General features: G+C 39.2%; 1 protein-coding gene across 1 annotated transcript in view; it reads left to right on the top strand.

Annotated features, from left to right (window-relative positions):
- The window catches only part of LOC107560413 (mitogen-activated protein kinase kinase kinase 1), a 66114-nt gene that overhangs the window by 29377 nt on the left and 11657 nt on the right, over positions 1–25080 (top strand). The window contains exons 2-12 of the mRNA XM_016244593.1: positions 4902–5052; positions 5665–5853; positions 6118–6312; positions 9052–9168; positions 9256–9404; positions 11427–11548; positions 12630–12711; positions 14413–14605; positions 17987–18226; positions 24158–24279; positions 24828–24919. Of these exons, the coding sequence (XP_016100079.1) occupies positions 4902–5052; positions 5665–5853; positions 6118–6312; positions 9052–9168; positions 9256–9404; positions 11427–11548; positions 12630–12711; positions 14413–14605; positions 17987–18226; positions 24158–24279; positions 24828–24919 (1652 nt within the window). The remainder of the gene's footprint in view (positions 1–4901; positions 5053–5664; positions 5854–6117; positions 6313–9051; positions 9169–9255; positions 9405–11426; positions 11549–12629; positions 12712–14412; positions 14606–17986; positions 18227–24157; positions 24280–24827; positions 24920–25080) is intronic.

Genomic DNA, 25080 nt, shown 5'->3' on the forward strand with positions numbered 1-25080 from the left:
ACATTATAAGTAGATTTGTTTTTAATCTGCCAATAACAATACTGCGCGTTTAACACTGTATTAAAATTATGCAATACTATCACAAGCGGTCAATTACTTGCAAGGAATCTCGTAGTGTAGCCATAATTGGCTCACTTAGGTGTGGGCGAAAATTATATTTATCTCAATATAATTTTTTTGTTATTAAAATACTATTACAAACACAATAGAACAAAAATACAAATTAAAGTGCCCCATTATGCCATTTTTAAGTTTTCTAATATTATTTTGGAGTCTTCGACAATAGGTTTACATGCATGCAAGGTAAAAAAAAAAAATGCTTTTGTTTTCTCAATATGCATTTAATATCACCTCATTTTCCAATGATTCTCAAACGATTCGTTCGAAGCAGTTCTAAGATTCAGAGAACTGAATTCACGATCGCATGCTGTCTGAGAGAGACTCTTTCTGTGCGCTTCAGGTGTGTGTCGGTCCGCGCATTGAGTTCTTCACTGCATGTTGCGCTTCACTCAATATTTAATAACTTAATATTTAACACCTAGCACGTTCCACTCTTTATTTCCTCATTCGTGCATGCTTCTTTATCACTCTTAGGTCATGTGTTTATAACTTTAAGTAGTACTGTGCTACGCGGATATATTTGCGTATTGTGAAATAAACAGTATAGCTAAGTTCTCCGTACTTGCGTTCTTGAGTATTGGACTTGAACTTCGACAGTTGGTGACGACGAGGTACAAGAACCCATGGACACAAGATCACTTAAGAACGCATACTGAGAAATGACCATTGAATGCTGTTCAAAGAAAGCAGCCCAAGATGCACCTCATAATGTTGAAAGTGTGAAAATCTGTGCAGAGCTGGAATCCGAAAGAAGGGTTTGCTTTATGTTGATGGGCAAAGTTCTCAGCGCTTCACAACACTCCTGGCTCTTCTTTATCAGTTATCTTTGCTTTGTCTGTTTGGTGGAAAGGTTAGTTTGTGGCTGGTTACCTGTGCCGTGCGCTGGTTAGTTCAGTGCGTGTTTGGGGTCTTTCTGTAGCGTCTGAGTGTTTGGCCCCTCCAGCAGAGATGTGCTCATTGTGTTCAGAGTAACCCGAGCGCAGAGAGCGCGGTGGCCCGTGAGAAAGGGTGTGCACAGCTACAGGCCCGCAGTCTAGGCTTACATGCAGGATTCCCAGCCGCTGGCTCTTCCACATCCCACCTGCGTGGCCCACAATGCCTCTTTGTTCCTGCCCCATGGCACTGTGGGATAGCTGTTATCCGAGAGGCAGGGGTTGGCCACCACCGACTTTCTCATTCAAAGTAAAGATGGTGAATTCCTGCTCTCCGGTGTCATCATGGCTGGCTTAGGCTCGTGAGAGCTGGTTTCCCTTAGTGTGGGTGTGAGCTGTTCTGTTGTTTACTTGCACGCTTGCAGTGTTGCCACTTGACTTTCACGTTAGAGCCGAGCTGTTCTCGTCCAGAGCACTGAGTGTGAGAGTGAGAGTATTTGTAAGTGTGCAAACAATTCGTCTGTACACCAGAAAACTTGACACTGTCTGTGGATTGATAATGAAACATTTATCAATGTTCTTGCACAATAAGACCAGTTCCTATTGAAAATACCAGTGCTGAACACCCATCCTTATGTTAAACGTTCATGTAAATATTAACAAATGGAATTACAAAAATTGCATGTAACCAAATATTTAACAATTATGTGAAGATATTTATCCAAGCAACTGTTCAAGTTAAAAGTACATTAGTATTAATAAAGAAATGCATTGCGAAGAATAGTACAAATAAACCCATCAGAACAAGGAGACAAATGTTTTTCAGGTATGTAAGAGCAGCATCAAATATTCAAATAAACATTTGCAAATTGGGGAGAAAAAGCTTAAAGTAATCTTTAAAAATTATAATGTTATTATAAAAAGAACAAAAACGGCAATCAAGGGATGTCTACTTTCAGGCTTTTTTTATTTTATTATTAATCTATTGTATTATAATATTTTTATTTTACCTGTAATTTTTAGGGATGGGAAAAATACGGTGTTAATTTCTGTAATGTTAATATGTGCTAAGTAAAGACAAAACGAAATGTGATATCATATGTTTGCAGGTATTTATTATTATTATTATTATTATTATTATGTGCTTATGACATTTATTTAAATGAAAAGTTACAGCTCATCATGTCCTGTAATTATTGTGATGGCTTTCAGTTCTAATTTTTAATGGTTATAATTGCTTATTTTATGCTTAGAAAAAATCTATTTAATAAAGGTATTCGTATTGGTGATACTGGCCTTGGTTATTTTAAATATACTTGGTTAATTTTACATTAATTTGGCTATTTAATGTCTATATTTAAAACTAAATTAAAAAACCAAAAGTGTGGATTAATCACAGAATCCTGTGCGATTAGCTGAACTGAATCGATTCAGAGTCTTGGTTAATTTGTTAAATACATATACGGATGCATTGCTTGATGTGACAGACACGCACACTTACAATCCCACAGCAAAGGTTTCCTGAAAATACCGCTGTGATCAGTGAATCAAACTAGTACTGGAGTGTGGGGTGGTTGTCTTCAGGCATGTAGTTTCTTGACCTTCTGTTTTGAAACCACGGCTGGCTGTATTTTTAATACGGCACGTCAAGTTAAACCTCCCAGTCCAGTGAAAACACAAGCAGGTGGTGCCATCTCTCTTCTTTTCCTGGAGCTTACTGTGATTTTCATTATTGACGCAAACCATAGCCAATATATTATCACGGCTAGCCTCACTGTCAATACTGAAACTGTAGAAAAACTGGTCATGTTATTCATGTGTATATATATATAGTTTTAGAATCACTGGATTAGTAATTGGATTAGCAGCACTAGTTTTTGGTGAAGTATTAACAGGCGGTTGGTCAGCAGATAACGGTTCTGTAAAATAGTAGCTGTGTTTGCAGTTGCTGGGACGTCACTGCACTTCCTCATTTGGTTTGACTGGGGGAGCACAGGAAGTCTGGCTTTCCTGTCCTAGGGCTGTTATTGTTACGCAACGCTCACTGCTGCTCATTGAGGAAGCCGAAAGAGCCGATGGGACACCAGTGATCCTGCTGCTGGGTAACGATGGAGACGCTCCACCGCTCCTCATCCTGCTGCCTCATGTGCCACATCCTGCTCTCGTTCTCAGCCCTGTTTCTGTTCTGTCTCTCTCTCTCTCTCTCTCTCTCTGTCTCTGCTGGGTGGTTTAGGGGCTTTTCCACCATTCACTTTAATGATGGTTAATGAGACCCTCAGTTGTGATTTTTGATCTTGTGTAAATTGGTACATGACGCAGTTCTTCCTCCATTCACTACATGCCATTACAACTCTTTTCCTCACGTTTCACAACTCCTTGTCAAACAAACGTGCATGCAGTTAATAGGGGTGTAACGAAACATCCATGTGGAACGATGCATCAGTCTAATGACTAATATGATGTATCGATACAACACGTAAAAACTCAAGATATAGATGTTAGCCACATCGGCACGTAATGTCTGTCGACCATACTGCACATTTCTGTCAAAGTGTGCATTCTCTTTTAAACGGTGCAAGCACCAGACAAATGCGATTAGCAGTACTGTCCGTCAGATTAATTCAGTCTCCTAAGAGTCATTTATTCATGGATAAGACTGCTTTGCATTTATCGCTGCATATTGTGTTGTTCCTCATTTGTAGATCACTTTGGATAAGTGTCTGCTAAATGAATGCATTCACTGAAGGCAGCCAGTGATGCCAGTGTGTTGTTAGATTAATGTCTTTTAGTTTTTGTTGTAGCCAGCTTTTTATCTCATCACATGCAATTTTGACTGCAAACAAACAAACTTTTGTGTGTGAATATTTCTTTTGTTGTGTGACTGTAGAAATGCATAGTCGTAACAAAGCTTACACAGAATCTGCACAATGTATAATGACTGATGTAATAGTTTGCTGTCTTTGTTTATCAGTTATGTCTAATAAAATATAAACGGTAAGCGGTATATGAGTCCATTATATCATTAGCCTTTCTATTATTAGTAAATATGATTCCCAGTGCAATACAGGTTTACCAGATTCATTTTTAGTCATACTATAAGGGTTCTTTTCTTAAGATGCAAGTGCCCTTATATTGTTGCGTCCGTTGACGCTTTGGAAACAAAACCAAAGGTTCAAAAACCAATGAATTAAAGTGAGGCGAGCATTGCTTTGCATTCTGTTTTCTCCTCTTCATTTGCAAATAGTTTTAATTTAGTAAATATATGCACAATAAATATTTATTTCATTGCAGTGTTATATGTGACCCAGGACCACAAAACCAGTCATAAGGGTCAATTTTCGATTGAAAAATTTCGATCATCTGAAAGCTGAATAAATAAGCTCTCCATTGATGTATGGTTTGTTAGGATTGGACAATATTTGGCCGAGATACAACTATTTGAAAATCTGGAATCTGAGAAAATCGCCTTTAAAGTTGTCCAAATGAAGTTCTTAGCAATGCATATTACTAATCATAAATTAAGTTTTGATATATTTACGGTAGGAAATTTACAAAATATCTTCATGGAACATGATCTTTACTTAATGTCCTAATGATTTTTGGCATAAAAGAAAAATCAATCATTTTGAACCAACCAATGTATTGTTGGCTATTGCTACAAATATACCCCAGCGACTTAACACTGCTTTTGTGCTGCAGGGTCACATATTTTAATTAAATAGTTTGATATCACATTTTTCGGCTTTATATTGGCCACTGGTCACCCTTCTTGGTCATAAAAATATCCATATCGTTCAACCACTAGTACACATCTGTGCTGATTGCAGGAAAATGTCTGTGGAATTCTGTATGAATATGGTAAGATATTAGTTCACACACACATGCTTATTAGCTTTCTGCTCTTTGCAGTCGGGACATGGAGAGCAAGGAGACTCTGCGCGGGCTGCAGAAGATAGAGGACCGGCCAGAAGAGCGCTTGATCCGAGAGAAGCTCAAGGCCACCTGTATGCCCACCTGGAAGAGCGAGTGGCTGGAGAGGCGCAGCAGGAGAGGCCCGATGGTACGGGACAGTTAAACATCTTCTTTTTTTTTTAATGTTTTTAATCTAATCAGATCACATTGTCACCAAACAGCATTACTGATTTTCTGCGATACTACTGTTAACAATTAAATCACTGGATTAATTAACTAGTTAACTATTGTTAACTACTGTTAATGGTTAAATCATCAGATCACATGCCCTGTTACCAAAAATAGTTGAAAAATGTTTGGACGAAGAAACAGGAAGTGAGAAGTTCTGAAGTAGAACGGCTCTTCCTGAGTTCAGCGTGCCTTCCTTACATAACCATCAGAACAATCATCCCTGTTGACGGACTTTCACTCTGTCTGCCTTAACGCTCAACTGCAGATTCACTGACACTAGGCTGTAACGTTTTCTCACCGGAAATAATCATTTACAGTACTACAAAACATAATCAAGAAGGCTTTTAAACTGTTAATCTGTGAACGGGGCAGTGATTGATCAGTGTCAGAAATGTCAGCGTCCAAATATTGGCAGATATGACTCTACAAGACAAAATAAAAAGGCAAATGAAGGCACAAGAAACAGAATGGAAATGGATTTTGTTTTTATGTGATTTTATCAGTGTTTTCTTGCGTCATCTAATCTCAGGTAGTGAAGCCCATTCCTCTGAGAGCAGACGGCACTGAGGCGGGAAGCGACAGTCACAGCTCATCTTCCTCTCAAAGCAGAGGTCATCGCAGCCCTTCGCCTGGACCTTCCTCTTCCTCTTCCTCCACTAAGACCACTGGGAAGCCTGATTCTCCTGGTCTGCGCAGACGGAGAGGATCCCCGGTGCCTGTGAGTTTGTCACATTTGTTGTCATCTGTTGTTATTCAGGTCAAGTCAGTTTAGATTCAAGTCTGATTCAGTTTAGTTCAATAACAGTGTTGATATTGCAAAATGCATCAATAATGAAATTAATTCAGTTCAGCTATGACACATCTCTATGGAAGACAATTGAATCCTCCAAATCGATTAAGTTTTTTTTAAGTTAGCATTTTAAAAAGGTCTCAGTATGTTTTGCTATGGAGCTGATGTGTTTGTTTGAACGTGTGGTTACAGAGCGGGAGGGTGACGCCCCCTCGGAGAGCTCCCTCGCCTGATGGCTTTTCCCCATATAGTCCAGAGGAGACCAACCGCAGGGTCAACAAGGTCATGAGAGCCCGCCTCTACCTGCTGCAGCAGATAGGACCGAACTCGTTCTTGATTGGCGGAGACAGTCCTGACAACAAATTCCGGGTGTTCATTGGTCCACAGGTAAGCTAATACAGACCTCTGACATGTCATTTGGCAAATAAATATGTTGATAAGCTGAAATGACTTTATTATGAGAGAAGACACTCATATAGAACTAGGCATGGAACTAAAACAGCTAGTTGGAGATCAGTTGCCTGGGACAGCGGCCAATTCTCTACAGCAGGGATGGGCAGCTTCGGTCCTGAAGATCAAACACACCCGAGCAAGCTAATCAGTGTTTTCATTAGAAAGCTACAGACATGTGAGTTTTCATCAGGCTTGGATCTAAACTCTGCAGGACAGTGGCCCTCCAGGACCGAAGCTGCCCATCAGTAGCTGTGTTTCCATTACCCTTCAGATTGCGCAAATTAAAATTGCGAATTGAAAATACACCTGATGGAAATGCGTCAATTTCGCAAAAACTACCATATATCACAAAAAAGTTTTTACGCTCGCATGAGGTGGTTTTTTAGGCAAGCAATGGAAACGGTTTTTAATAATAAATATAGCCAAAATCCGTTGCCATGGCTTATCACGAGAGGCAAAAGGTTACGTTTTAGTCGCATAACATTGGTTAATGGAAACGGCGTCATTACACAATACTTTTTTATCGACATTTATAAAATGTCGCCAAAGTTTTACACAAATGTGTAATGGAAATGCGCCTACTGATCTACAGGGTTTCTGCAGGTCTTAAAAAGGTCTAGATTCACCCTTTCACAAATTAAGGCCTAAAAAATTCATGAATATGATTATTTTCCTTAGTATTTTTTCCCCTAATTTTTAAATAGCAAAACATTAAATACCTGAACAATAAACATTAACTCAAGATACACATACTTGAGAAGTCTTGTTTTCTTAGAAACAAAAAAAAAAAAAAAAAGTGCCACATGCTTACATTTCTCAGAAAACAAGATTTCTAAAGTCATTTTGCTTCTCGAGTGAATGTGTCTTGATTTAAGAATAGACATTTGCACCGGAAAACAAGTCTTTATTTATTTAATTTATTTTTTAAATTAATTAAAAAGTAAAGGAGATCTATTGGAAGTTGTTTTTTCAAACTTTGAGGCATTACTTAACACAGGGTTGCAAAGGGGTGGAAAATTTCCAAAAATCCCTGGAATATTCCCAAAAATCCTGTAAAGTTTCCAAAATTTACTGGAAATTTTCCACCTTTTTGCAACCCTACTTATACAACACTTTTACATTTAGAGACCATATTGACTTATTGTGTTCCATTCGATTTATTCCTTACATTTTCTTTTTAAAAAGGGTCTTAAAGTCCTAAATTTACCTTCATCTATTCTAGTGCTGTTATACATAAATACAGAAGAGAAAAAAATAGCTTGTCAACTGATTTTATATACAGTCGTGATCAGAGTTATTGGCACCCTTGGTAAATATGATCAAAGAACGTGGATCTTGCTGAAGTTGGTTGATGAAAAGAACCAGTTTGCGTCAGAGTAACTTGATGAATGGAGAAGACAAGGCCGAAGGCCTGGCACAAAAACTTAGGATGTCCTGGAGCATTGGAGCTCACATCTTCTCAGAACCTAACCGAACGTGGGCGGGTCCCTGGTGAGAGGCCTTTAAGGTCAGAGAAGATTCCCGCCTCTCAAGCATAGTGAAAGGATGACAGGACGAGTGGTTCCCTCATAAGCCTGCATAAAACAGTCTAAAAACATCAAAGACAACATACACAATGACCTGAAGGATACACTGTTCATTCAAAGAAAGGTTTTCCTATTAATTAATTAGTAGAAAAGTCCATTTCTACTGTGCATTGTGCCTCTTGCTATGGAAAATGCAGTGAGAGTCTCTCTGCTCACATTCCTCTGGGCAATAAACCCAGTGATATCCGCGTTGGTTGCCATGGAACCAGGGGCCTGTTCGGCTTCCTGGGGTGTTACGCATTTCGGGGGGAAGGGTCCATAGGTCCTCATATGGCTTGTTAACTGAGGGGTGTTACAGAGTATTTGTTAAATCTAGCTAACAAAATATATATTGTATGTTTGATTGGTCCAGACGCTACAGTTAATCATTTTGATCTTTTATTTAAAAAAACATTCACAAATATCTAACCCTTGAATTGAAAATGGGGGAAAATCTCATTATGAAATAAATGTTTTTCTCAAATACACGTTGGACACAATTATTGGCACCCCTAGAAATTCTTATGAGTAAAATATCTGTGAAGTATTTTCCCATTCATATTTACAATTTTGAGCATACCAGGCTGATTATGAACATGAAATTATCCAGCCATGGCTTCCTGTTTCACAGGAATATAAATAGGAGGAAAAACAAAGGCCAAATTCCCTTAATCATACATCACAATGAGAAAAACCAAAGAATATATTTCTGATGTGCAGCAAAAGATAACTGAGCTTCACAAATTAGAAAGTGACTTCAAGAAAAGAGCTAGAGCAGTGAAAATCCCCATTTCCACCATCAGGGCAATAATTAAGAATTTCCAATCAACAGAAAATGTTATGAATCTGCCTGGAAGAGGATGTGTGTCTATATCGTCCGAACGCGGCTCAGCCAATCAGAATCAAGCACCGGAACGCTCCGCTTTATAATAAAAAAATTTAAATGGTATTTGTAAAGAAAAATGTAAGTACAAATGCTACTGTTGTAATGAAAACTGTTCTGTTTCCAGTGTCCATGCCTAGTATATTATGTATGCTTTGACATAATTGTGTCACTAATATAATCTTTGGTTTTTCATCATCATATGATGTCCGTTATGTTGAGCAGACGTGTAGCTGTGGCCGAGGGACGTTCTGCATCCACGTGCTCTTCGTCATGCTCAGAGTCTTCCAGCTGGAGCCGTCGGACCCTCTGCTGTGGAGGAAGACCCTCAAGAACTTTGAGGTGAGGGGACTGTAATACAAGCAGAGCACAACGAGCTCCGTGCCATCGCTCAAGCTCAGCGCACACTGATGGTCTGATCTCATTCAGGTGGAGAGCTTGTTTCAGAAGTACCACAATCGCCGCAGCTCGCGCATCAAAGCTCCCTCACGCAGCACCATCCAGAAGTTTGTGTCTCGCATGTCCAGCTCTCACACGACATGTACCTCCAGCGCCTCCCCATCCAGCAACGAAAGCAGGTCTGTGAAGCTCCAGAGACCCTCTTATCTGCTTGAACTGTGTGATTTCAGGCTATGCTGACTGACTCTGGATCAGATCAGTGTTTCTCAACTGGTGGGTCGCAAGGCCATTCTGAGTGGGTCGCGGAGAGTACAGTCAAAGAAATAACATCAACAACAAAAAAACATAATTCTTAATGTTTTTCTGATGCGAGACTTTTATTTTGAAAGACATGCGTGAAAGCTGTTGACACTTCTGTCAGACGCAGTTTAAAGGGTTCCTATGAAGAAGATCTGTAAAGTCTCAAATCCAAAGAGATATTCTTTATTAACGTTAAGAGTCAGCCACGCCCCCCTAAAACGGTTCATTCTAACACGCCCCCACATGTCTAAGTCACTATGTGGAAATATTAGCATAATGCGCCCAAATGTTCACGCAAAGAAAGAAGGTTTGGTTTCAGGAACAGCAGTGGTGTTGAAGCAGCATGTCAGGGAGACGCTGTGTTTCAGTGCGAAAGCTGTCTTAACCGCGGCTTGTGTACTGCATCATCACTGTGTTTGTCACGAGACTCTGTTGCTCTTTCGGGATTGAACTGATGGTAAAACTAACGACATTATTAACTGTCTTGCTATTTACTTTGAAAGATGAAGCTGCGATTATGGTAAGGGGTGTTACATTTCCGACGAGTGCTTGCGGTGTTTGGCCAATCACAATGCACTGGGTCAGCTGGCCAATCAGAGCAGACTGCGCTTGTCGGAAGGAGGGGCTTTGTAGAAAACGAAGCGTTTGAGAGAGGCGGGGCATAGAGGACCTACAATAATGTACAGTATTTGAAAAATAATGTGTTTTTTGAACATTAAAGCATGTTAACATGTTCTGTTACACCAAATACACAAAATAATGATCTTTAAAATAGCTTCTTTTTTTTATATATCTTTAAGTAAAGAGTGCCTGAGAAAAATGTGCTGTCCCGATTGAGTATCTGCGGTCAGATGAGATGTTGTCAGGCTTAATGTCAGTGTCATTATTCTATCATAGCAAGTTCTCTTCAATTGCACGCACAAATGCTGTATATCACATCACTAAAGCGCAAAAGAAACTACGAGCATGCAACGTGTGAAATAAAAGTAAAACACCAATGAAGGTATGATATTCATTCTATTCAAGAGCATGTTTCATTAACAGTTCATGTTATTATTATTCACCATGGTAACGGTTGTTTCCATAACCCAAAAATGCCATGTTATTTTCACTTTGTGTTATTTTGTACATGTTTAAATGACTGTGGTGGCTCATACCAACCTAATTATATTAACAAAAACTAGTTTGGGACTAGCCTTACTTTAAAGGCTGTTTATTAATCAGTATTAGTCATATTCTTACAGTTTATGTGTATGTTAAGTAAAGGGGACGGTGCTAGTCTGTGTGCGTCAACAATTGTTTGTGAAATAAATTAGCTTTGTGCTTTTTGTTGTTTTTTTTTAAAACAAATTATATATCTCCTAACAAAGTGGGTCACGGCTTGATGACTATGGGAAAATATGGGTCCCATGACCAAACCAGTTGAGAACCACTGGATCAGATATTATACTTGCTGTTTTTAAAGGGGTCATATCATCCATGTGTTTTACGGCATTTAATGGATTTAAAATTTTAATCAAATTAATTGCATGATGTTTCTATTATTTTATTAATTAGAATTCATCTAATAATTCTGAGTATGTTTCAGACGTCTTCATTATTTATCATAATTATAGGAGTATAGCAGATTCCTCTATCTGTATTCATATTACCTCACCAGCTGAGTGGGCGAGCCGAGTCTGAACCCCAAATAAGGTTTGGTTATTGTACTGATGTATCGGTGTGATGCCAGTAAGTTGTCAGAATGAGTCAACTTTGAGTTCTGAAAGAGAAAGAGTTTTAAAAAATCTCAAAAGGAAAAAAACGCAAAACCCTTTTGAAGCAAAGTGTATTTAGACTATCTGTCAAAGCCCTTGTGTCTTAGTAACTTTAACTTAACTTTACTGTACTCCTGTGAGCAGCATGAAGGATGAGGAGGAGCAGATGTGCCCTATCTGTCTGTTGGACATGCTAGATGAGGAAAGTCTGACGGTGTGTGAAGAGGGCTGCAGAAACAAACTCCACCATCACTGCATGTCTATATGTAAGTAGTCAAGTCACCTTTATTTATATAGTGCTTTATACAATAAAGATTGAGTCAGAGCAGCTTTACAGTGTTACAGTAATGTTTCAATAATGCAAACAAAATTCAATTCTGCTGTAAAGCAGCACTAAAAAGAGGACAATAGAAAACAGTCAGTTTTTCACTTAAAGTCAGTTCATCGCTGATCAGTGAAGTCATTGTGGCCAATAGTGTTTGTGCAATCAAATCAGCAATGTTGATAATATCAAGTGTCTGTCTGACAATAGCAAGAAAAATATCAGCGCTCATATCCCAGATTATCCCACCTCAACTTGATTTAATATGGTGAGTAGTCACAGGTACTAGCATTGACTGGCTTTGAGAGCCTTTTTATAGGTCCAGACACTTCTACAGAGGGCTGGCAAACACAGCCCACAAAAATGATATGCAAAACACACTTTTTCAGAACCAGAGAGGCGATCCAATTCCATCCAGCAGTACAAGTAGAAAGTCATCGTCAAACAATGAAGGCTTTTGAAGATATTTTTAAGTTTCAGAAATGTTGAATGCTCATACATTGTCTATATGACAGATCTCTTCATATGTTCTCCCCTTATGCCAGTTTAAAAACACTGAAAAACAGCGCAACATAAAGATGCATGATTATACAGACCAACAACAACAAGAACAAATGCTACAGGAATAATTCAGATGGAATACAAAAATTGGTCCTGTGTGAAAACACCCTTAAATTACCAAGTGTAGCCAATAAGATAACCGCTATTCAACAAAAGCTGTATTCAAACCCGACTAGATTTCTAAGTGACTTGGCAGAATCGGACCGGATTAAAATCACAAAGTACGTCTGTGAACCACGAATTTCACTAACCTCTGAGAAAAGATGCAGTGAATAGGCTGCCATAATCCCCAGAAAAGTCTGATTACATGTAATAACAGGAACATTGCTCACAGGAGACGGTTTGAAGTCTGACTAGTTGTTTGTTGAATGAGCATCCATGACCCATTTCTAGCCCTAGATCCCCTGACAGCCCTTCATGTGATGAGTTTAGTGAACATCTCTTGTGTCCTGTTTGTTTTTCAGGGGCCGAGGAGTGCCGGAGAAATCACGATCCGTTGATCTGTCCTCTGTGTAGAGCCAAGTGGAAGTCTCATGATTTTTACAGGTAAATTCAACCGTTCATGTATAAATTAATTGACTTTCTGAAGCTGAAAGCTGCAGTTACAGACGTTTAATGAGCGTTAGTTTCCTCGGAGTACCTCAGGAATATTTTCGTGTTTAAGGAGGCGTGTAATTGACCAGCAGACCTACATAAACCCGAGCAGGCAGGATCGGACCCAACAAGCCCAAACACAGATGGAGTCTAACAATGCAGTGCTAACTAATGAAGCTGGCAAACACACAGTGCTGACGCTTCATTCAGGACATACACCTTTGGGATCTGTCCTGTTTGTATTTACTCTAAGATGTAAGAGTCTGGTGTCGACTCCTCTCTGGTGGTTAGGTAAGCGAGACAGCCCGGCACCAGCCATGTTTGTGTGTCTGCCCGGGATTGACATGCTAGCGGCTAGTCAGTTTTTGGTGTTTTCCAACTTCCCGCAAACCATCCAGAGATTCGCCCCACACACAAGAGACACATGAAACCAAATCTTGATGTTTCTTCTTTAGGAAACAGCAATTATTCTAATTTCTTGAAGTAAATCCCCTCCATTTGTCGTGATGCTATGCATCATGGTCTTATTGTCTCAGGTTACAAGAACACAAACCACAGGTTTGGTTTGTTGCCTTTTGTGATGTTTCTGTGAGGTATTAGAGCTCACACATGCATTGTTGTGTTGTGTTGTAAGACACTATGGTGGCCATTAGTGTAATCTGTCTTCTACAGTCAATCACCATTTCAATGCAAAAACATGTTAATTATGTGCCATGGAGCTGCTCACTTGTAATACTTTGACCAGTATTTCAATACCCGAGACTCTGAATTCTGTTGGTGTAGCAGTTTTCTCTAAACATAAATGGTTAAAGTACTGTTACTAATGCTGTATGTGCGGTAGCTACTATTTATAAATTAATTAGAATAAAAGTTGTATAATGACAATCATTTACGTTCATGCATTCAGCAGATGCTTTTATCTAAAGCGACTTACAAAAGGAGGACAAAATAATAAAAAATACTACAGTTTGCCAGCAGACCAACTGATGAAAGTTGGAATCAATTATATCTGCTAATAAGAAACATGACAACCAAACGTTTTATCATGATACTTCAGCTGGCACAGTAAGATATGATTTACACCGTACACTACCATTCAGAAGTTTGGGGTTGAGATCTTGTTTTTTGTTTGTTTTTGAAATAAGTTTCTCCAAGGCTGCATTTATTTGACCCAAAATACAATAATAATAATAATAATAATGTTTTATTTATATAGCGCCTTTACAGGGCTCAAGGACGCTTTACAATAGGAACAGTAATATTGTGAAATATTATTACAATTTAAAATAACCGTTTTCTATTTGAATATATAGTCAAATGTAATTTATTCCTGTGATTAGTGTGATTTATTCACTAATCCACTCTTCAGTGTTACATGATCCTTCATTTGATCCTTTTTGTATAGATGTATATTTGATGATTCTTGAATAGAAAGTTCAAGAGAAAAGCATTTGTTAAATTGTTGTGAACGTTTTTTGGTAACAATGTGAAATTCTTTTACTTTTGATCAATTAAATGCATTTAATTGCAGAATTTTTATTTTTTTTTATTTTTTTAAGACCCCAAAATTACCCCAAATTTTTTAACAGTAGTGTACAGTGGATGTTGCATAGACAAATAATCTGAGAACTGTATATCTGTGTGTGTGTGTAGTTATGAAGCACCATCTACAGTGGAAAACACAACAAACCGCTCTCAGAGTCAAACAGCTGCTTCTTCTTCAACGTCTTCATCTCTTCGTACTGAGAGCTCGAGAACGGGGCAGGAGGGCGACTTCTCTCTCCCACAGTATGGAGTACAGCAGATCCCACAGACATACACAGAGCTCGCCGAACCCTGGATCAAGGTGCGCTCAACATGCAAAGAGTCTAACAATGCAGTGCTAACTAATGAAGCTGGCAAACACACAGTGCTGACGCTTCATTCAGGACATACACCTTTGGGATCTGTCCTGTTTGTATTTACTCTAAGATGTAAGAGTCTGGTGTCGACTCCTCTCTGGTGGTTAGGTAAGCGAGACAGCCCGGCACCAGCCATGTTTGTGTGTCTGCCCGGGATTGACATGCTAGCGGCTAGTCAGTTTTTGGTGTTTTCCAACTTCCCGCAAACCATCCAGAGATTCGCCCCACACACAAGAGACACATGAAACCAAATCTTGATGTTTCTTCTTTAGGAAACAGCAATTATTCTAATTTCTTGAAGTAAATCCCCTCCATTTGTCGTGATGCTATGCATCATGGTCTTATTGTCTCAGGTTACAAGAACACAAACCACAGGTTTGGTTTGTTGCCTTTTGTGATGTTTCTGTGAGGTATTAGAGCTCACACATGCATTGTTGTGTTGTGTTGTAAGACACTATGGTGGCCATTAGTGTAATCTGTCTTCTACAGTCAATCACCATTTCAATGCAAAAACATGTTAATTATGTGCCATGGAGCTGCTCACTTGTAATACTTTGACCAGTATTTCAATACCCGAGACTCTGAATTCTGTTGGTGTAGCAGTTTTCTCTAAACATAAATGGTTAAAGTACTGTTACTAATGCTGTATGTGCGGTAGCTACTATTTATAAATTAATTAGAATAAAAGTTGTATAATGACAATCATTTACGTTCATGCATTCAGCAGATGCTTTTATCTAAAGCGACTTACAAAAGGAGGACAAAATAATAAAAAATACTACAGTTTGCCAGCAGACCAACTGATGAAAGTTGGAATCAATTATATCTGCTAATAAGAAACATGACAACCAAACGTTTTATCATGATACTTCAGCTGGCACAGTAAGATATGATTTACACCGTACACTACCATTCAGAAGTTTGGGGTTGAGATCTTGTTTTTTGTTTGTTTTTGAAATAAGTTTCTCCAAGGCTGCATTTATTTGACCCAAAATACAATAATAATAATAATAATATGTTTTATTTATATAGCGCCTTTACAGGGCTCAAGGACGCTTTACAATAGGAACAGTAATATTGTGAAATATTATTACAATTTAAAATAACCGTTTTCTATTTGAATATATAGTCAAATGTAATTTATTCCTGTGATTAGTGTGATTTATTCACTAATCCACTCTTCAGTGTTACATGATCCTTCATTTGATCCTTTTTGTATAGATGTATATTTGATGATTCTTGAATAGAAAGTTCAAGAGAAAAGCATTTGTTAAATTGTTGTGAACGTTTTTTGGTAACAATGTGAAATTCTTTTACTTTTGATCAATTAAATGCATTTAATTGCAGAATTTTTATTTTATTTTATTTTTTTTTAAGACCCCAAAATTACCCCAAATTTTTTAACAGTAGTGTACAGTGGATGTTGCATAGACAAATAATCTGAGAACTGTATATCTGTGTGTGTGTGTGTAGTTATGAAGCACCATCTACAGTGGAAAACACAACAAACCGCTCTCAGAGTCAAACAGCTGCTTCTTCTTCAACGTCTTCATCTCTTCGTACTGAGAGCTCGAGAACGGGGCAGGAGGGCGACTTCTCTCTCCCCCAGTATGGAGTACAGCAGATCCCACAGACATACACAGAGCTCGCCGAACCCTGGATCAAGGTGCGCTCAACATGCAAAGTATACACAAATATAAAGATGCAAGATCATGCATCTGGTCTTCAGACAAAAATGCATTGAAATGACCATTCATAAACAAAAGAAATGGGGGGGGCAGGGTCAATTTATATATATATATATACTGAATCGATACATTATATTTCTCATTAATGAAGAGGGGGAAAAACGCTGTTTTTGAAGCAAATAAACTCACAGCTTCATTGTTTGTACAGAGACGCACAGACACACGCAACTTTCATCTCTTTCTCAAAATGGCCATATTTGAGAAAAAAAGTTGAGTAGTTTGCATCACTGGATATAGCTGTCGGTCATTTAACATTTCTATGGTAAAACAGTTGACTAATATGAAATGATTTGCAGCTTCCATCTTACCGCTCTCTCTTTCAACCTCAAACTGACACTTTGTACTGGAATTAGTGCTCTGCTGCTGTGAACAGTAAACCCCGCCTACTTTGATTTGATTGGCCATCTCAGTTATTTTGACATTGATGAGCGCTGTTAGACCACTGAGACAGACCAGCTTAAAAAATGTCACTTTTAGACCTTTTAGTCAATTAAAAAACAGAGCACTACAGCAGATCGGTGCAAGAATTTCAAATATTGGGGGTCTATGGTGGTTACGGCCGTGATCGCTTCACGTTCTCCTGGAGAATTCACTGATTCAGAGCAGAATTAGTTTCTTCAGCAAAACCATCACACTAGATATGACTGAAGGTCTTTGGATGTTGCTCTTTGGGACTTCCAGATAATTTTGTACCTTGAAATCAGAGAGATTTTGTCAGGACGATCATGCCTTTGGATGATTAGCAACTATTCCAAACTTTCTTCATTTGGATAAAATTGCTCTGATTGCGGTTCTTTGGAGCCAAAGAGAAATGTGTTTGTAGCCTTTTCCAGACTGATAAACTAACATTCCTATTACAAAGGTTTCAGAAGACCTTCTTTTCCTCCCCTCGTGTCATGATGTGCTGTAGCTTAATGGGACAGTCCAGCCAAAAATAAAAAATTCTGACTTCATTTACTCACCCTTGTGTTGTTTCACACATGTATGCCTTTCTTTCTTCTGTGATCATAAAAGATGATATTTTGAAGAATGTGTGTAACCAAGTTCACATTGACTTCTATTGTATGCTCATAAAAAAATAATGTAAGTCAGTGGGAACTGAAAGCGTTTGGTTACCAACATTCTCCAAAATATTTTGTGTTCCAGAGAAGAAAGTCAATTCAAATTCAAATGAAGTTGAATAAATGATGACAGAATTAAAATTTTTGACCTGTCGCTTTAAAAACAGGCAGGATAGATTTAAATATTGGCCATCGATGTAATAATATTAGAACAATAAAAATAATTACCGGCTATCATTATTGGCAAAATGCATTATATTTTAAGGAATCTTACATAAGCTTGACTCATGTTTTCCATCTAAATTCTTGTTACTGTAATGCAAAAAAAAAAGTGCAGTTGTAAGTATACAATGTTAGTTTTTTTTCTTTTAAATTATATGTATTATGATATGTGCTTAATTGCCATGAAAATGTTGACTACAAGAAAGCTTTCTGTTCTTTCTGCTTTATTCCTTTTGTAATTACAGTTTCTTCATTTATTAACTGCGTGGTTTTGTGTGTTCATGTCACGTCTCAGGTGTTTGGTTTGGAGCTGGTAGGCTGTCTCTTTTCCCGAAACTGGAACATCAGAGAAATGGCTCTCCGTCGGCTGTCACATGACGTGAGCGGAGCTCTCCTGTTGGCCGGGGCGGGTGCAGGGGCGGGGCTTGGGACAGCAGCAGGGGAGGTGTCTGGAGACGTGGTGGTGGAGTCCTGCTGTAGCGTGCTCTCCATGGTCTGCGCTGACCCAGTCTACAAAGTCTATGTGGCAGCACTGGTGAGATGTTTCACCTCTGTATTGCTGACACCACACTTACCACTGCTACAGTATAGACCAATTTGGAGTAGACGTCACACTTATGTCACTTGCAGCTGCGCGTATGGCTTGAATAGACTGCTACCTTAAAACTGTCAGTTTCTGCCACCAGATAGGCTCTGGCCACAAAAACCATCATCACTGTTTGCAAACACTGAAATTGGTCTATTTGACAGGGTTTCTGCACGTCTTAATAAAAAAAAATATATATATATTCTGCTCCCTACACATTTACATTGAGAACTTATTGATGCATTGTGTTCCTTTTAACTTAAAAAGTTAATGTTAATCCTAAAATGTTCTATACTTGCTCTTAAATAAGTCTTAAAATGATCTTCATTAAAACATGCAGAAACACTGACAGGTTTAGGCTACAGCAGCATCAAAGCACAAAAACATCACTTCGATAGCACGGTCAATAGTACAATAGTGCATTGCCTGTTAGACATGACAATCGGTGTGTGAATTAATCAGGCTGCACTGGTTTCGTGCTTGTCTCTTCTGGCTTGTTTCAGCATGTTTTTGTGTGAAGCAGAAGTCTTTATTATGTCCAAGTGTCGTGCACGCTGAATGGTGAAGTGCTGTCACTTGTGATCTTCCTTTACCACATGTTTCATATTCCTGGCCACTGCTGTGATCATGTGAACACTTGAGTCACATGAGGTGCTTACAGCGTGATGCTTCTGTTGTGATCATATGAACAAGACAGATTTCACAACGCTGCTCCAGCTATTCACCAAGAGCTCCTACAGTCATCAGGGCGGCTTGAACTGAGACCATAGTATTGGGTCACAACATAGTCTCGGTGCCCTTTGCTCTTTAGCTTCACTCACACCGAAATTCTGATTTTCAGCAATGTTCACAGATGTTTACATGACCTGGTCTGAATGGGTAGTGCTCCTTAACTGAGCTGCATTCAGAGGAGTCCTGCTCTATAGAATACAGGCTAGTTTTCTGTAAAATGAGCACTTCACTAGTCCATTGGCTGGTTTCATTGTTCTCAATCAATTCAATGTCAGGGATACATCCAATTTAAGCTGGGCGATATAGATAAAATAAATCTGTTTTTGACATTTTGACTATATTAGATGTAACTTTAAATGTGTTTTTTTTTGCTTTTGTTTGTCACCCATGAAAAAGATCTGGATAGAACAGCTATTGTTGCAAAGTACATTAAAAAAGTACAAATATTCTAATTTAAAAAAATATATATCTAGACAAAGCGACCACTTACTGCTTTTACTCAATAAACAAAAGAAAAGGTACTTTGAAGAGTGTGTTCTTTTGAAGAACAAAGCAGCAAATTAAATTACACATTACATAGTTAAAGTCTCAGGTCTTTTAGTCTGCATTTACAGTCCAAGACTTGATGCACAGATCTATTCTGACATGCAATGAGTTTCAAAAACTTTCAGGTGTCTAGAATTCTCCCTTTATAATCACTGAAGCTGTCAATCACTTCAGTTCAGTGCAGAAAAACTGTCAACACTGCTCAGTAAATCTCATTTACATTGTGTTTACAGTTCGTTGGTTTTAATGACAGGATTCGCAAGCAGGCTTGCTCCGTGCAGTGAACAAAAACACTGGCATTTTGAGCAGTATTTAGTAGATTGTAACAAACACCTCTGGCCATTGCGATCAAGAGATCAACAAACTCGTCTGAGATCGAATGCAATGCTCAACGCTTCAACAGCATGTTGTAAATAAAAACCGTTGAAGCTTTTTTTTTGAAGTGCGCACAAATACTCACAATCACTTTGACGCTGTCATACTCATGAGATGAAAATGGCTTACAGTGTTTCTAAAGCTAAACTAAACTTTAAACACTATCCACTGTTCGTTCAATACAATGACAAAAATCCCGAGAAATAAAACCGACATCAGGCCCTTGATACTTTTCACTTTTCACCAAAAAGTTAACTTCGGTTCTAGGTGATATCCGTTTATTTCTACTAGATATAAAAGCACCATTTTTTTCCTTTGGTCAACTTTGATCTGAGGTTGTACTGAGCTCTAAAGTGCAACAAACCACGCTGGCTGGTTTTAAAGTTCACCTCGAACCAGGAAGTCTGGAAGCAGCAGGGATCCTCAGGCTGAAGCTGGAAAAGAAAGGTTTCTTTTTTTCTTTGTCTCTTAACCTATTTCTCTTCCTTTAAGAAAACAAACAAAAAAAACAATAGCTCTTGCTGCTTGGACTTCTGGGATGGTGTCTTTCCCTCAGGCTCTGTGCTCCAGTGAGCCGCCTGTATGAAAACAACAAGTGTTTTGTCCTTTCGGGGCTTTCCAGCAGTTTTCCTATATTCTTCGAACACGCACCAGAAACAGCGCCGTCTATATGAACTCAAATACTAGGCACAAAAGCCTTCGGGATGTTCCCTTGCGTTAGACTGCTCTGCAAACACTTCAGCATTGTGAAGTGTGTTTTGTAGCGTTTGGCTGATCTGAAGTCTGCGGGTTTAAATGTCATAATGTTTCACTATTTATTCTTGACTTGAGCCAGGATTTTAGCCTTTAGTGTTGTGTGAGTGTGTAGGCGGTAGAATGTGTTTGTTTTCAGGAGGGGAGTGTATGGTGGGTTAATCAGTGCTGGGCAGCGCTTCAGTGCGATGTGCTATCAGTCACCACTCCCAGCTCTCTCTGGAGTCAGGGTCAGGGTGAACTCTTTCTCTCTCTCTCACACACAGACACACTCGCACACACTCATACGCATGCACGCACGCACACTCACTCACTCACACACACACTCGCACACACACGCACTCGCACACTCATATGCACGCACGCACACTCACTCGCACAACATCATACACACGCACACACACACTCACAGACACACTAGCACACACACACACTCGCGCACACACTCTCTCACACACACACACACAGACACACTAGCACTCGCTCACACTCATACACGCACACTCACACACACACACACACACACACACTAACTGTACAGCACTGTTAATGTAGTGGAGTCCAGTGCTTTTAGAATGGAGGATCACAGGCTTGTTCTGACCGCAGGGAGAATGCAGCGTTAATGCAAATAATAAAATAAACTAAACATATACTTGGTGTGTGTATGTGTGTGTGTGTGTGTAGATGTGCGAGTGTGTGTGAGCATGGGCGACATTATGGCAATTGCCCCCCCAAATTGTTAGTCATGGAATCCCTGATGTCGGCCCCGCTGCAATTGGTGCGCTAGCCTAGCGCTAAATACCCTCAACGTGTTTTTGCAGCATTGAGCAATGTAACCAATCACAGACATATCTGTTGATTTCTTGAACGCAATGGCCAATCAGAACATTTTGTCAGAATTCACTCACTGCTGAAAGCGCTGCCGTTTTTAAGTGCAGTTTTGCATGCTCGTGAATCATCTCATGACTAAGTGCAGATGCGATGTATATAAGATGCATTCAGTGCGCAGTTTAGAGAGCTTCATTGATTATAACTGAACTTTGTAAGATCGCGATGAGCGAAGATGAGTGAGGCTTTTTAGTGATGAAGGGAGCACGCTTTGCGCACTTTCTAGGGTATAAGGGCGTGGTTGGATCCAGATTTAGGGGGTGGAGCTGGGTAGGTTTCGGAGGAGGGATGGGTGGGTTTAGGGATCGGGGGTGGAGACAGGTAGGTTTAGGAGGGGGGATGGGTGGGTTTAGGGATCAGGGGGCCCGTGTGTGTGTGTGTGTGTCTGTGTGTGTGTGTATAAATGCTAGCAAAATAAAGAGGCTTATCAACTTTAAAAATGCTTATCTACCATTTATTTTATTGCTGACGTCAAAGGCTGTTTATCTAATCAGAATCTGTCACTTTGCTAGGCAAATTAGCCAGGTTGTGTGACTTTTGAAGCCATCAAAATTCAGGAAACTTTTACAAAGTAAATATTCTAAAGTAAAAGAAAAAATGTTTTAGACTGTAAATGTATTTGTGAAAATGTGTTTGTAAGTGTATTTGGTCATCATATGATGCTGAATGTAGGGCTGCATGATTTGGGGGAAAAATATTGTTGGCTATGCTTGTTGGTAGGGTGGTACAATTTGACCACCCTACCAACTTTAAATATTAACAACTAGAAATATTATATTATATTTTAGGCACGCACACTCACTCACTCACACACACACTCGCACACACACGCACTCGCACACTCATATGCACGCACGCACACTCACTCGCACAACATCATACACACGCACACACACACTCACAGACACACTAGCACACACACACACTCGCGCACACACTCTCTCACACACACACACACAGACACACTAGCACTCGCTCACACTCATACACGCACACTCACACACACACACACACACACACTAACTGTACAGCACTGTTAATGTAGTGGAGTCCAGTGCTTTTAGAATGGAGGATCACAGGCTTGTTCTGACCGCAGGGAGAATGCAGCGTTAATGCAAATAATAAAATAAACTAAACATATACTTGGTGTGTGTATGTGTGTGTGTGTGTGTAGATGTGCGAGTGTGTGTGAGCATGGGCGACATTATGGCAATTGCCCCCCCAAATTGTTAGTCATGGAATCCCTGATGTCGGCCCCGCTGCAATTGGTGCGCTAGCCTAGCGCTAAATACCCTCAACGTGTTTTTGCAGCATTGAGCAATGTAACCAATCACAGACATATCTGTTGATTTCTTGAACGCAATGGCCAATCAGAACATTTTGTCAGAATTCACTCACTGCTGAAAGCGCTGCCGTTTTTAAGTGCAGTTTTGCATGCTCGTGAATCATCTCATGACTAAGTGCAGATGCGATGTATATAAGATGCATTCATTGTGCAGTTTAGAGAGAGCTTCATTGATTATAACTGAACTTTGTAAGATCGCGATGAGCGAAGATGAGTGAGGCTTTTTAGTGATGAAGGGAGCACGCTTTGCGCACTTTCTAGGGTATAAGGGCGTGGTTGGATCCAGATTTAGGGGGTGGAGCTGGGTAGGTTTCGGAGGAGGGATGGGTGGGTTTAGGGATCGGGGGTGGAGACAGGTAGGTTTAGGAGGGGGGATGGGTGGGTTTAGGGATCAGGGGGCCCGTGTGTGTGTGTGTGTGTCTGTGTGTGTGTGTATAAATGCTAGCAAAATAAAGAGGCTTATCAACTTTAAAAATGCTTATCTACCATTTATTTTATTGCTGACGTCAAAGGCTGTTTATCTAATCAGAATCTGTCACTTTGCTAGGCAAATTAGCCAGGTTGTGTGACTTTTGAAGCCATCAAAATTCAGGAAACTTTTACAAAGTAAATATTCTAAAGTAAAAGAAAAAATGTTTTAGACTGTAAATGTATTTGTGAAAATGTGTTTGTAAGTGTATTTGGTCATCATATGATGCTGAATGTAGGGCTGCATGATTTGGGGGAAAAATATTGTTGGCTATGCTTGTTGGTAGGGTGGTACAATTTGACCACCCTACCAACTTTAAATATTAACAACTAGAAATATTATATTATATTTTAGTTTCAATTTTAATTCAATATGACTACAATAATTGTGTGTGTGTATGTATGTGTATATATATATATATGTATATGTTGTATTTACTGCTAAATATATTAAACAAAATAACAATTGCTATTGTATTTTTTCACTGTGAAATAAATTATTTAAAAGTCACAGTACAACTGTAAAATTACAACATTTAATATTCATTGCTGTCTTAATTTCAAGCTTTTATTTTGGTGTAAAACATTAAAGCTTCTCTTTTTGTTGAATTTATTTCAGCTAATCGTGCATCCCTCTTTGGGTCATGAGGCAAAACCAGCTGAACTTATTGTAGACATGAGAATCCACAACATGAGCCACAGTCCTGAATATATGGTTTGTTAGTTTGTTTGTGGTTGTGTGGATCTGTATTCAGAGTTGATGTTTGTTTCAGAAAACCCTGCGAGCGATGCTGGTCTACACCCCCTGTCACTCGGTGTCAGAGCAGACGCGATTACAGCAGCTGCTGCGGCCCGTGGTGGAGACCATCCTGGTCAAGTGTGCAGACGCTAACAGGTACTCTCTTAAGAACAGCTCTGTCTGTGGCCTGACAAACTAATTCATCTGACCCCACGTGAACACAATCAGAAAATCTGATATACATCAAATCATATCTCAGGCCGTCTTCTAGGCTCTGAAGTTAACGGGCTGTCGCCAGCTAGTGGTCAGGCGCTGTCACAAACAGATAAATAATAAATGCTGTTGTTTGTTGAAGTGCTGATATTAGGATTTTGTTTAAGTTTTCAGTATGAAATCAAAATGGACACTATTTGCTCCACTACACATTCCTGGCCTTATTGTAGATGATATAAGGGTGTGTTATTTTAAAGTAAACAATGGTTGTCTTTATAATCTTTCATTTGTTGTTTGCTCAAACAACTTTCTTTTTCAGCGGGCATCACTACAACCTAATATTTTTCAGTTCTGCTTTTCATTATCCAATCAGTACTTGATGGATGATCAAGTATCAACCTTTTTTTTGGAATATTCAGTTTGTTCAGAAAAAGGCCTCACATTGTTATGTTGACTTTGAATGCAAAGTGTTTTTCTTTTTGTGCTCGTAGTCGCACCAGTCAGCTGTCCGTCTCCACTCTGCTGGAGCTGTGCAAAGGTCAAATGGGGGAACTCGCTGTGGGAAGAGAAATCCTCAAAGCAGGTACAAATTAGAGCTGTGACAGCTGAGTGTATGAAATGACCCACGCTCCACACTCTTTTTGGCATTTTCAGTGGCATAGAATAGTTCATAAGTATGCAAATTGGGAAGGAAACATTTTCAGCATATAACAAGCATACCTCACGTAAAGATATTATAAATGC

This window comes from Sinocyclocheilus grahami, unplaced genomic scaffold (genome assembly GCF_001515645.1).
Source record: "Sinocyclocheilus grahami isolate Dianchi unplaced genomic scaffold, SAMN03320097.WGS_v1.1 scaffold725.1, whole genome shotgun sequence".
Taxonomy (NCBI): Eukaryota; Metazoa; Chordata; class Actinopteri; order Cypriniformes; family Cyprinidae; genus Sinocyclocheilus; species Sinocyclocheilus grahami.